Raw genomic sequence first — 15,283 nt, forward strand, 5'->3', positions numbered from 1 at the left:
TAAAAAAATAAAATAATAATAAAACAAAAAATATAGATAGGTATACACACATATGTATATTATTCAGTGAAATATCTTTTACAGTAATCACTTATCAAATCTAACATATTATTTCACTATCTCTCATAATCGACAATTAAATTCATTACTTTAGTCTTCTCTGATACATTTCTTCGAGAAAACTTACGGGAGAAATAAAAGACCTTTAAAAACTCAACAAATCACTTGGAAGGAATTCAATAAAAATTAAAAACAATTTTATCACAAGAAAATGTGGAAATATTTTGTAAAATAATTTCCAAAATTACATAAAAGAAAGGAATAACTTAATCATTCAGTTTACATATTATTATATATACGATATTAGAAGCAATTTAGAAATCTCCACCAAAAACGGAAAATTAGTTATTGATGCCAAAATAAACTATACATAAACACCTACCTACCTACCTAAATAATAGCGTAATTTAAAACCATATCTAAACCTTGCAAAAACAGATTTCGATTATACTTGACACCGCAAACTTTCAGCAATCTCACAATTCTTTTTTCAAAGTTCTTTAGCAAATATCTCAGTAACTCCTTCAATGGAGATTCCTAAGTTTGCTTCTAATAATATGTCAAACATTATTAAAAATAAAATAAAGAAATGGTTTCTTAAATTACGGTGCCAGCGAATGTATTTGTGCATATAAATAATAGCTTAAATTATAATATTGAATTGAATCACACAATTTTGTATGACTAGTTAAGCATACGTAGTTTCACAGCTTTAACACTTGTTTTATTTTATTTTTGTAATACGATTAACATTCTCATCTACAAACATAATGATTATAACAAATAGCAGGCAAATGAAGCTTGCAGTATTTTTGCTACCATAAAGAGAGCATCTATAGAGTATATTAGTTTCTTCTTGGTATCCATACTGCTTATAATATTTCTATTTTAATTTATCCAAGTCCACCAGCTGAAAAATAATAAAATACACATTTATTTTATTTACGTTACAATTCTAGTCAGCAATACTTTACAGGTTTCACTTTCATTACATAATGAGACTGAATCAGGAAGACAAGAATCTAAAATTCCTCTTAAATATTATGACAGTAAGGGCCTTACTTATAAACCTGGTATAAAGTTACGCCTAGGCATAGTGGTAGAATAAGGATGGTATTCCCGTCTTTATTTTACCACTATGTCTGGCGTTATTTTATATCAGGTTTATAAGTAAGGTCTTATGTATTTTTATATATAGGAACATATTTTTTTATCTTTTATATTTAAAAAAATAATATGCATAAACCCACAAGCAGATTTGCACACACGCAGATCAACAACTATCTTCCGAAACATACGAAATGATATAGCTGCTAAACTGCCGCTACAGACAAATATGTCTACATTTATTTAAATGCAAAAAATACAGTTTTGTTGGATTGAACATATTTCAGCTCTTTAGGTAAAAATCTGTCAACAATATTTTGAGTTTGTCCAAATTTTTGTAGACAAGGACTGGATTCGACTCCCTGGGGAGCTGTTTATATTAAAATCTGTGTTAAGGGGAAATGTTTTATAAAAGAATAATTAAAAATGATATACAGTAGAACTCCATTTATCCGAACTCCAGTCATTCGGATTACCAAATATCCAAATCGTTGTCAGGAAATAAAAAATAAAGCAGACGTTTTAAATTTTAATTTAATTGTGTAATTAACACTATATTATTTCAAAAGCAATAAATCTGGCACTTGTTAATAAGGATACATAATTGGAGTTTTACTGTAATAATATATGTATATCTATAATACATGTACCTCTATCTTAACTTTGAAAAAAAATAATAGCAACAAATACCAAAAAAATATTTAAAATGTACAAATAATAGGAAAAAAAACATTTTGTGCCAAGTCATATTCAGCAAGAAAATTAGCTATTGATAACTAGTAATAGTTCTACATTATCTCTGCTATTGATGAGTGAATATTCTGACGCATTTATACGGCTTATTTTGGTGAATTCTGGCTTGCATTCATTGGGTTTGTTTTGTTTTAATGTGTTTTTTTCAGTAAGATAGCGAGGATTATATTTGAATTCATGTAAGCAGTCACCAGACAACAAACATGTAATATACACAAACATGTAATATACACAAACATTAATATACACAAACATTAATATACACAAACATTAATATATTTTTTTGTCGATTCTTCAACAGTTATACATATTTTTTCTGCCATTGCATTGTCTTATAAAGAAAAGGTCTAACATTAAATTATTCACATCTGTGGTTAAAATAGGCAAATGAATTGGAATAAAGGGATGTTATGCTCTTTCTTTAATGAGAGCAGTATGCGATTTTTTCATATCCAAATTGTTCATAAATATGACGGAAGTTTTATTCGGGTCTAATATTTTTTTTCCTGTTGTGTAGATTTAGCTTTGACTTTTTTGTCATTATTTATTTAATACTTTACAAGAACATACTATGTAACTGAATTAACTATTATTCCTCACAGGGAAAACCCGTGCCGAGGAACATATCACATTATTACATAATTATAAAGATCATACTGAGAAGAGTAAAGCAACAATGCATAATATTATGTTACCTGCTAACAGAGCTTCAGCAACTCCCAGGAAATATACAGTTTGTGCGATACCAAATAGAGGAGCGATTACCATCATCCTACAAGCCCCTCCTTTAAAGAATGCCCTTGGTCCTTCCTCTTTCAGTGTTTTTCTGAAACAAAAACAAAGAATTTTTCAGTTATATTATAAACTGCAGTAGTTGTAGACATATTATCAATATAAATATCAATTTACCAAAATCATTTTTAAAATTATTAATTTAATGATTCTTAGCATTCATGAATGAATACTGATTTTTTTATTTGCTGCATCGTATCTTACTAAGAACATTTACACATTTAATTTAATATTAGTTTTAATCTAAAAATTATATTCACAATTTGTATTTTCCCTAGAAATTATTACTACATGGATTATACATATAATATGTGTCAAAGATACGACTAAAATTATTCTCCTAGCAAGATTTTAAGACAGACATTCTCACCTACTAATAGTATACAAGTCAATACTCCTCCCTTTATTATTTAACATTTGGTCCAAGGTGCTGACATTATTTATCTACCAAATTAATATGCGATAGAATCAAAGAAACACAATTAAAAAAATGGACATATAACACAATCACTTTAAAAACTATGACTACTGATTTTAGGGGGGAATTTTCAACGAGTTGTAAATAACTTATTAATATAAAATTCCCGGTTCATAGATAATTGTAATAATTTTGAAATAGTAAATAATATTCCTTTGTTCACCCGAAAATTTTCTATGACTACTGATTTTTTACTACTACAAGATACTCATCAAGCAATCAGTCCTTGAAGTTACTTACAGAGTACAGTCAAGGAACCCTTTGTAAGGATTTGTCTCAGCTCGTTTCAAGTCCTGCAGCCGTGTCTTAATGACATCCAAAGGATTGACCGCAAGTGCGGCCATGGACCCTGCACCACATCCTGACAGGAATGACCACCTAGAAAATTACTATTATTTATCCCTGCCCACAAAAAAAAACCAGGAAGTAAAGGATTGTAATAAGAAAGTACTATAAAATATATATGGTTCTATGCTACCAGGAAACAATCATTGCGTGCTTTAAGACAAACACTATTCATATTTTATTTTTATTTTTTATATACAACATTAAAATTAGTATGTCCTCACTGGGGTAACCCGTGCCGAGAATACTTAAGAGTATACATTTTTTACATGTGAGAATGCACATGTAAAACCATCATAACATACATAGAAAAAATTTCAACACAGTACTTCTTTCTTCTTTTTCCACATCCGCTCCTAAGTGAAGCATGTAGACATCACCAGACGCTTCCAAGAGCGATATTACTAACAAGCACTCTCATCTCCTCCCACGTCCCTTAGTTCCGGCGAATAAAGCTAAAAGATCATCATTGATGACCTTTCAGATGGCGGAAGCCCGCAGATATGAAAAGGAGGCAACTTGGGGTAAGGTTCTCCTGAGGCATGCCCAGCTAACAAACAGTACTACCCACAGTATACCTATATTATTTTATTTTTCAATATAAAAAAACAAAAAATATAAACATAAACTATACATTCAATGAAATGGAGAAGATATTTCAAAACTGGTTTGGTCTAATGACACAATCTATTTTACTTCTACTTACCTCCATCAATTTTTATTAATATCAAACTATCAATTTTTTTTGGACTTTTAAAAAAATGTCTTGTGGCTAATTGTTTTAATGGAGAGAGGATATATACGAGGTGTGTTCAGAAAATATTGGGAATTTTTCTTTTTGAATTTTTTATTTTATTTATTCGTCTACATTAATGTTGTCACCTTCAAAATAGTCCCCATTAGATATTATGAACTTGTGCCAACGCTTCTTCCAATCCTCGAAACACTTCTTAAGCTCGATCTCTGAGATAGTGTTATTTTACTGTACTGTACAGTGTTTATTTTAATAATATTACATTTAAGTTAATTTACCTTCAAACTTGTCTAAAATAGATAATCACACACAATACTTTTCCTCGCTTCGCTCAAAAAGTATTGTCATACCACGCATATATTAAATTTTTCATAAATTTATTTACCAAAAAACGGCTTCATGTCCTCCAGGGGTGGATCGCGGTCCTAAATCATTGAGTGTAGCAAACAGAGGAAAATACACAACACTGAAACTGACATCTCTTGCTCCCGTAGCATTCACACCGCGATACAATCCTCTAATGCCTTCCTTTTTCAGTAGTCTTGTAGCAATACCGAGGGCAGACTCCTTCTTACCACCTGAAAATGGTGTTAGACAACTAGTTATGAATATTTGAGGCACTTGTGAATTTTCCAAAAAATTTTAAACCAAAAGCAAACATACTAAAATATTAAAATTAGTAAACTAATTTTTTCATTTTCATATCATCATATTCAAAAACTCATTAAAAGTTTTCAAGTGGAGAGATTTGCAATAATTGTTGGGCTACATTATCCTTCACTCTAAATATCACTATTTAAATATTTGATTTATTTCTTTCTCCTTCTTTTTTCCGTCCTATTTCCTCTCCTCACTTCATAATATAGAGTTGATTTTTCGTTAGTGCTAGTTTCGTGTTAGTTCTCTCGTTACTAGAACGAAGAGATAGTCCATGTTATGATAGAGGTTGGGAGAGATCTCTCAAATAAACAGGCAAAGTGAGATTATTCCAATTATTGTGAAGAAGTGATATAATGTGAATGTTTCTTCTATTCCTGATACTGATATAGGAAGTTAGGTTAGATTAGGATAGGTTGGGTTAAGTTTGATTTGAAAAAAAAAATTACATAACTTAATACAACTTATCCTAATCTAACTCGGCGGCTTTTGGTTCAGCTTTCAACTGGCCAACACGTTAAGCTATTCATTCGAATGCTGGCATTTTATAAACAGCCTAGGTTTTCAGTTAACTGGCTGATTTAACAATTTGGCGGCAACATACACATGAGTTTTGATTTGATTTTGTTCATATTTTAAAGTTTCATTTTTAATATTTAAGCTATATTAATTTTTTTATTTCATTTTTGAAACTCGTATGCCGTGGACAGAGGATTACACCCAATTATATTTTTTGTATGTTTTTATGTGAGTGTTTTAAAAATATTTTCAAAAATAAAATCATTGAATGAATGAATGAATAACACAGATTGTTTAATAATTTTAATGATAAAATTCAAATTCAACAAAATCAACCGGGTTGTGGTCCCGTGGTAGCATTGTGGACTCACGGGCCAAAGGTCCGTGGCTCAAATCCCACTCTACCACAACTCGATTTCTATTTTTTCAGCACAAGCTATTTACGACTTTTAGGAAATGGTCCAAAAATTTAAATATTTGTTTAATAATAAGAACTCGAATATTTCTCTAAAAAAATTAATAATTATAATTATTTAACAACGTTTAGTAATTAATAAATAATATGGCAATTATTTAGTGATTTTAAACAAACAAAAATACATATTGAAATTGATTCATACTGAAGAGATTATGTTGTGATATAATTTTATGGGCTTTCCTTGCTCACTATTTTTCACTTTCACACAAAATTCTCAAGAATTGGAATGGAATTCTATTTCAGTTAAATAAAAACAATTTTTACATGTTTACATAATGTAAAATAAATAATTGGTCCATTTAACTTTTCGGACTTTATTTTAAGTACAATGAAGTTCCAATTTCCTGGAGGCAGCCAGGATCCTCAATATGTTGTAGCATTGGATATGACGATGAAGAATATTTGAACGTAGTTATGCAGAAAGCAGTAAGTCATATAAAAGTAAAACTTAGATAATAGCACTTTTGTGAAAATAGTGAATAATCAAATCTACACAATTGTTGGAATATTTTTGAGTTTAATAAATGGTTTAACAAATGAATACATAATTTTTTTTAATATTACAAACAAGAATCTAATTATGTATTTAACTAGTTTCAATGATTTTTCAAGTACCTTAAGATTTTTCTAGATCTGTGGGTGTTTTCTGTGAATTGATAAATAATTAACATAATTAGTCGTTTTCCGTATGCACAGAGATTTCAGGATTGATTCTTGATGAATGCAAAATAATACTTTTTGATTTTTCTTCAGCTTTCACCGCTAAAATTTAGCCTATGTGGTATTAAACATCAAAGAACAGAAAAAGCACATTCAATGAATAAAAAATCTGGCATAATTTTTTTGTTTTTATAGATTAAAACGAATACATACAAAAAAAAAATTGGGAGTACCACAAGGATCGGTTCTCGGACCGGTTTTGTTTATTATATACATAAATGATATTGTCGAAACATTAAAATATTCAAAAATAAGACTCTTTGCAGACGATGCCTTAATATATATATCGGAAGAAAATTATAAAACAATTATGGACAGACTAAATCATGATCTTAATAGTGTATCACTGTGGCTAAAAATTAATAAATTAAAATTAAATGTTAACAAAACTAAATATATGAATATAGGAAACAAAAGAATAGAAATTACACCATCAATTGTAATAGAAAATGAAAAACATAATGAAGTCACTGAAATTAAATATTTAGGTGTAATGTTGGATTCAAAACTTACATTTCACCAAAACGCTAAGATGGTAATAAATAAGATTGCAAAAAAAATATCAATTTTGGGAAGGATCAGAAGATTTATTGATAAGGACTCCTGCAAAACTATTTACAAAGCAATTATTGAACCACACGTTAACTACTGTAGTAGCATTTTATTTTTATCAAACAAAGAAAACATAGATAAACTAACTGTATTACAAAATAAAGCCTTTAGAATCATTTTGAAAAAAAAACAGATATACGAGGGTAAAGTCGATGGTAAATGAAATGAAATTATTAACATATAAACAAAGAATATTTTACAATACAATGATATTTGTTCATAAAATTATAAACTCTAATAAAAAAACAGAATTTTGGAAAAAAAATGATCGGAACCAGCATGAACACGATCACAATACTAGAGAAAAGAACAAAATTAGACTTCCATTTAGGAAAAAGGCAAAGTCACAAAATTCAATTTTATTTAAAGCAATTAAAAAGTATTACGAAATGGAAAAAAATATTTATGAAGAAAAAAACATATCAAAATTTAAAATAATGGTCAAGACATATGTGATAAACAATTTATAAATTAAATATATTTTCAATGTTATTATTAGAACACACATAACAATATGTATGATATGTGTGCCCTACTTTAAGATTTAAATAAAATAAAAAAATAAATGGCGTTTTTGTGATCGACACCATTTTCAGAAGGTGATTAATACAGCTTTTTGTATGAAAGCGATCTGGCTGTTTTTGGCAGAACGTAGAATTGACCTTACTGCACCCGATAACATCAATATATTATTTTTTCAAAATTGTACATAACTACGTTCATTTAAGAGGAGCAAAAATCTCCCAAGATGCGTTATGCCACAAAATTTAGTTACAAAATGATCATACCTCCGACTCTTCCAGCATCTTGTAGCTGAATTTTGAGCAGTTCCATGGGAGTGGTTACAATAATCTGAAACATCCCGGCTAATCCTCCCGCCAACATCTGTCTTGGGATCGGAAGTGTTCTAGAGGGAAAAAATGTATCCATGTTACTAATATAAAGCTCTGTAGAGGAACAAAATTTACACATTGTGGTTAAATGAGTGGAAGATGCTATGTGACAAAAACCAAAAGTAGAGATATCAGGGGTTAAAGTTTAGAACACCAGCACAATGAGGAACTTCAGCCCTATGGGAAATCGGATAAAATAAATGTTTTCTTGCGCGCGGTAAAAATTGGAGCACTAAATTGTACCTCAAAGTTTCCTGTATATGTACGAAAAAAAAATATTTTAATGAAAACGAAATACTTTGAACGACGTCACAGGTTCGTGTGAATCAACCAATGATAAGAGAGTTATGGAAGATTTCCGTTTTGATTGCCGTCAATGGACCAATGGGCAGAACTGATCGAGAATAAGCGGAAGAGAACCTCTGACGTCACACGCGGAGTTATTTCAGAAATACAAAACTTTAAAAAATCATAGCGCTGATAATACGATACATAAAAATTGAAAAAATATTTTTTTGGCTTAATTTAATAGTCTATTTACAAATAATAAAAAAAAACACCGAACTTCCTTATTATGATATTGATAAAATAACACCTTCATTCGCTCTTAAAATCGGGTTTCTGATACTTTTTGGCGGTGCAGTTGGCTTTATGTGAAAGGGCTGTACATAAAATCTCATTTGTGTAAAAAAAGTACATTTTTAAAAAATTGCGACAAAGTCCCTTCATCCACTCGTGTCTTCAATTTTGTGTTTATTAATACGTACGATGATCCTGTTGACAGATGATGTCTGAAAAAGTCGTTGGCTGCCAATTTGATGGCCTTTTCAGGTGTAATTAGGAGAATGTTGACTGCAGATCCTCGGTACATCCCGAAGTAGCCCTCGGCTCTGTAAGTTTTTCTGAAGCAGTCTACCCTAAAAAAACATTGAGAAAAACGATCTTTGTAATTTTAAACCAATACATCCAGGGTGTCAAAATAAGATTGCGTAATCTTTTATAAAAAATATCAAAATTACATTTTTTGCTATTATGTTTTTTTTGCACCGCAACATGCCAGGAGGCCCAATTATAGTGGTGAATTACATCACGGAACACCCAGGCTTGAGAAAAATCACATTTTAATTTTTGTGCTCTCACCGGGAATCAAAACTGGAACCTTCCGTGTGAGTCAAGCGTCTTGACTACTACACCACGGAGGCCGCCAAAAATGTATAATAAATTAAAAAATATATAATAAATAAACAGTGTTGAGTGTAGACATTTCTTTAAAATTGACCTATTCTACTAAAAGGACCTTTGTTCCCGCCTCCATCCCCTCTGAGAGAAAAATCTTTTAAAACTTTAATATAATTTTTCTAAATTCTCATGGGGAAGCGGTCTGGTCCTAAAACTAAATTCATAATAGGGAAATTCATTATAGACACCGCGTCTATTTTGGGTTATCATGAATCTATGCATAAAAGTATTGTTTCTACAATATTAGTTCTGCAACAAAAGATTATTATTAATTATACATAAATCATATTGATTTAATTATACAAATTTCCGACGTCTGTCCCTCGCTCCCCGTATCAGCGAACATATTTTTTGAATAAGATAATTCATTCATTCAACTAGCATTTATAATTATCATTGTATAATGTACTTATCCATTAATAAAAAACAGAAAAATTATCTCATATATTTTTTTAAATTTTCTATGTTTGGTTTACTAATTTGACTAGTTAAACATTTGATAAAATAATCCAAATATGTGTTTAAAATAGATAGTGAGATGTTATAATACTCCCAACATCGCATTTTCGTATTTTTTTCAGTAATTAATGTAGTAAAATTGGATAAACATCAATTTCTAAGAAGCTGTATTAATTTCGGCAGAAAAAAGTGTTATAAGATATTTTTAATCACGTTACCAAATGAGTTTCCATCTCAAGATTCATGACGTAAATACCAATTAAGTATTTCGAAATATTGTACATTTTTTTCCAAATTCCAGTCATTGTTATATATATATATTATGAGGAACATTAAAAAAAAACGCCAAATTTAGCACATATACGAATTAAGTCAAATTAAAATATTTTATTAAAAAGTCAAAAGTTTTTCGTATAAAGTTGATTTTATAATCTTTTTTAAAAATACGATATTTGTGCCCCCGAATTTTCGCATAAAAGGCTAGTGTTTTTTTTACACAAATCGACGAACAAAAAAATGAATACCTCATTTTGGCAAATCGCCTATTTATATACAATACATATTATCCATACAGCTTTTATTATTTCTATCCACGAGACGGAGGACCAATCTGTCTTAAAAAACATAAATAAATTATGTGTACATGCAACATGCATAAAAAATAATATTGGGCCTTTCAATGGTCTATAAAGTAAAGTTGAGTTTTCTGTATGAAAAATGTAATATTTATAATATAAATTGTATTACATACATAAAATATATTTTTAGGCATATTCAACTACATGTTACCGACGATGATACTTCAAATTTTCATACAAATATATACGTTTTCGTACAGAAAATTCGATTTTACTTTATAGACAATTGAATAGATGTCTCAAAATGTTATTAAAAAAAAAAAACAGTGATGTGAAATACGAAATTGAAGGGATACATTATTTATAAATGAGGATCAAACATTTAAAAAGTGATATGTCTAAATTTGAAAAAAAAAGCTTTATATATTTTTTTTTAGTTTATAGTTTATAGTTTTTTCTATATAAAATATGTCATAAAGTAACCTACCTACAATCATACAAATAGTGTTTTTAAAAACAAGATTGTTTTCATTTTTCAAACTCTATATTTCAAATACATAATCGTGTCAAGTTCATTGCGCTAAATTTAATTTGATATGGAACTACTCAGTAGAACAGTCACATTGTACTACAAGTTAATGACATTGTACCTAAGCAAATAATTATTTTAATGTAGTATATTTTTTGGCAGTGATGAAAGAAAAGCACAGGACTGGAATACAATACACAATTTATACTCGTATGTAGGAAGCTTTTTCCGGAATAAGTATTTTAAAAGTTCAGTACACCGATTCAACAAGACTAAAATTGTTTCCTACTGATGTACGTCGTGTAATATTAATTTGATGATGTTTTTTATTTACGAAAATCGTTGCCTTGTCAGTATTTAAACTATTTTAAAAATAGTAAAATAATCACGAAATACGCATTTCCTTTGGAAGAATACTTTTGTTTTGAAGCAAACAACTTTGTGAAGACACTCGGAATGCAGTACCTATATTTGTTTGTAAAATCAACATTATAAAGTTATATTTTTCATTAATGTTTTCAAAAAGTTGTTATTTTTATAATATTCATAGTTTTAACATATTAGTATTAACTTTTTTTGCAAAAAATCAACCACCGCCATTTTAGGTTTTTTACATTTGACACAATGACATGAGAGTCAAAATGTACGATATGTTAAGGTATTTCCTACGCGATACTCGTAAACCTATACTTTTCTTAGTCGTATAGGTATGTCAATGAAAACTCGATAGTAATTAGTGTGGAAAGACTTTGGAAAAAAGCCAAATAATTTAAGTAGAATAGCTAATGAATGGATTTTTAAGATAATAAATTTACTTCAAAGTAAGTTGTGCTGGGCAAGTACCATGTAACTTATCGTTGCAAACAAATGAATGAAATAAAAAATGTTTAAAATAAAATATCGAATTGAATATCTACAGATTAATATTGTTGATTTAAAAAATGTGTGAACCGAATTTTTAGGCGTTTAAAAAATTCGGTAGAATCTTACACACTCGCATCAATAAAGGTTTCAGCACATTTATTTCGTAAAATTCAACAGATGGAACAGTTGAAGAAATTTGTAGGTATGTTCAAACATTGGCGGAATGGTAAATATTGCCCAATGCGTAAAATGAACACTTATACCAGTCAATGGTAGATTATAAACCGTGGAAATGCATAGACTTGCATATTTCCTTCTCAAAATATTATCTATGCCTGTTGAAAATATTTGACAAAATACTTACATGGAGGAATACATCTTTTCTCCTTTAGGTCCGACAGTTTGATTCTGTAACCTGGTTTTAACCAAATCCAGAGGAAATACACAGGACACTCCAATAATGCCAGCAATTCCGCCATTAATGATCTTAGGAAGTAACCTGAAAGAAATAAAAAACAAGTAAACAGTCTTTCCCTTTTTGAAAGCATTTTTGCCGAGCAAATCATAATATCTTGGCAAATAAATCTATACAATAAAATTCGGAATATTTATACGAATTTTGCAGCCATTTGAATATTATTTAAAGGAATTAAGCAGTCAAATTTGGAATATTCATATGAATTTAGCGGTCGAATTTAGAATATTTATACAAATTTAGCAGCCAAATTTGGAATATTTATATGAATTTAGCAGTCGAATTTAGAATATTTATACAAATTTAGCAGCCAAATTTGGAATATTTATATGAATTTAGCAGTCGAATTTAGAATATTTATACGAATTTAGCAGTCAAATTTGGAATATTTATACGAATTCAGTAGTCAAATTTAGATTATTTGTACTAATTTAGCAGTTGAATTTGGAATATTTATACGAATTAAGCAGTCGAATTTAGAATGTGGAATATTCATACGAATTTAAAAGTGAATTTTGGTATACATTTGAAATATTTATCAGAATCAAACAATTAAAATGGAGTTTACTATACACGCATTTTAAAATATTTAAAAATATATATATATTTGCGTTATTATGATTTACCATAAATATTTCATTTTTGAGGGCCATTTTTAACGAGTTGTAAATAACTTACTATTAAAAAATGGGAATCAACTTGGGGTAGGGTGGGATTCGAACCACAGACCTTTGATCCGTGAGTCCGAGACACTAGCCACAGGACCACAACCCGATTTAAAATGCATATGTATGCTAGAAAGCTATTAACTAGAAAGAAAACAAAAATGAGCAAAGATTAAAATATTTGAGTAAATCATAGGAACGCCTCCCGATCAAACTAACGAACACAATAACGAGATAAGGTGTCACTAGTAAAACTGATGAAATGCAACGCAATAATAAAGCAAGATGACGATTTGAATTTTAACGTAACATTGTTGCTATAAAAATATTTACAAAATGATAGCGTTAATTAAAAAAATAACCAGTATCCGCTACGATAGATATTAATTCAATAACACACGACAATATTTTTCAAAAACTAAATAAGAGAAAAAAAACGAAGAATTAATAAGTTGAAACACAGGAAGAGAAAAAAGGGAAATTATTTTACCGTTAGCCGGGGCGTATTAAATGGGAAGTTAACATTTATCTTCGATTTTTTCTATAAAATAAAATAAAGTTTTCATTATGAAAAATATAATATGCATACAACTTTTATTCTAAACATGTTCAATTACAGGTTACCGACGAAGATACTTTAATTTTTCATACAAATATAGACATTTGCGTACAGAAATATCTATTTTACTTTATACTGTCTCGATATGTACCGATGAAGATAGCTTTTGTAATCGCGGTCCTGGTTACCTGTTCTTTTACGACAGATTTTTACAAAACTTAAGTGTAATTAATTATGTGTAGTAAGTATCGATTTATAATTACACATACATAGTTCGATACTCGATACATATTATGTATTTAATTTTTAGAAACAGGAATTTCGAACTAGGGTTTTTTTAGAAAATCTAAGTCGATCAATCCTTTCCCGCGGTACAACTCATTAAATAAACAAAATAAATTTTCTCAAAAAATATTATACTACATACGGCGGTCTCCGTGGTTAAGACGCGTGCGTTGCGCACAGAAGGTTCCGGGTTCGATTCCCGACGAGTACAATAATTAAAATGCGATTTTTCTCAAGCCTGGATGTTACATAAATGTAAAAAACACATTGCGTTTTTTTGTTGTTGTAATATTCGATAGCCTCACATACTAATACTAAGCCAACAAGTCATTTCTGCTTCTTAAATATGAGATATTCTCTTATAAATAAAAATAAGTTTAAAAAAAATTGGATCGGCAAAGCATAAAACAGTAATGTCCTGTTAAATTTTCAATTCTGCAGATACGACTTTTAGCCTTAGAAGGGCAGTGCTGTAATACAAAAAATAAATACATCGCACGTTTGACATTAAAACATTTCAATTAACACGTTAAAATTTAAAAATCAAAACTCTTGGTGGAATCTATTGAAGTTGTGGTGTGATATAGATAATAAAATATTTCATTTTCCTTATTATGCGTCCAGATTTCAGATAATATGATGTGTTTGTGGATGTGGACATTTAAAAAAAAAGTTTTGATATTTTTTATGTAACTTTAAATAAAGTAAATTAAATTTGAAAAAAATATTCTTAAATTAGTATTCGCACCATTAAAATATATTTAAATACATATGTGACATATATTTTTTCCGTGTTTATTAATGAATTTATAAAGAACAGATAGTTGCACTTTTACTTTTATTTTTTTATATATTCTTTTTATTAATAAATTTCAAAAAAGGTACATGTTTTTTTTTAATTCCATACATATCTACTTTCACACATCTAGTAAATGTTATCACTGTAACTCTCCAAAAAAAGAGACTAACTCTTGTGCTTGGAGAGTGACTTACACTGTTGTAATTGTTTATTTATTTATACATATTATATTTATATAATTTTAAATACGAGTACATGAGAAAAAAAACATAGGATATATAAAGAAAAAAATAAAACAATAATACATTCATACTAATCAAAATTTAATGTAGTTTTTACACGTGTTCAAAAAAATTCTTTAGATTTACTTTAAATTTATTTATCGATATATTATTTTTAATAGTTTTTAGTTCATTGGGATATTATTATATTTTTTCACACCTTTGAAGACAAAGCTATTTTGACCGTGACTTGTGTGGAATTTAGGAATTTTAATATTATGTTGGTATCTTAGTGACTTATTCATCTCAAATACCTTTCTTTTTTATAAATTTGTATAATAGAATTTATTTTATAAATAGTAATTACAAAATACTTATGCTTTGAACCAGTGGAGTTCCTGTAAGTTGTAGGTGTGTGTGTTTATGTATGTGTTATGGTTAA

General features: G+C 28.9%; 1 protein-coding gene across 2 annotated transcripts in view; it reads right to left on the bottom strand.

Moving 5' to 3' along the window:
- Nucleotides 1-782: 782 nt before the first annotated feature.
- LOC148283320 (mitochondrial glutamate carrier 1-like) overlaps nt 783-15,283 on the bottom strand; it is a 32,397-nt gene continuing 17,896 nt past the window's right edge. The window contains exons 1-8 of one of the 2 annotated variants that reach the window (XM_088223691.1): nt 13,197-13,205; nt 12,202-12,336; nt 8,936-9,085; nt 8,064-8,182; nt 4,675-4,867; nt 3,431-3,568; nt 2,616-2,746; nt 783-970 (exon numbers count right to left, since the gene is read on the bottom strand). In XM_088223691.1, the coding sequence (XP_088079817.1) occupies nt 954-970; nt 2,616-2,746; nt 3,431-3,568; nt 4,675-4,867; nt 8,064-8,182; nt 8,936-9,085; nt 12,202-12,215 (762 nt within the window). In that variant the 5' untranslated portion in view covers nt 12,216-12,336; nt 13,197-13,205 and the 3' untranslated portion in view covers nt 783-953. Of the gene's footprint in view, nt 971-2,615; nt 2,747-3,430; nt 3,569-4,674; nt 4,868-8,063; nt 8,183-8,935; nt 9,086-12,201; nt 12,337-13,196; nt 13,206-15,283 lie in introns of those variants that run through there. The other variant, XM_088223690.1, reaches the window with a different exon arrangement.

Source organism: Micrasema longulum, unplaced genomic scaffold, assembly GCF_059751315.1.
Source record: "Micrasema longulum isolate JH-2025_06_02 unplaced genomic scaffold, ASM5975131v1 h1tg000248l, whole genome shotgun sequence".
NCBI classification, from domain to species: domain Eukaryota; kingdom Metazoa; phylum Arthropoda; class Insecta; order Trichoptera; family Brachycentridae; genus Micrasema; species Micrasema longulum.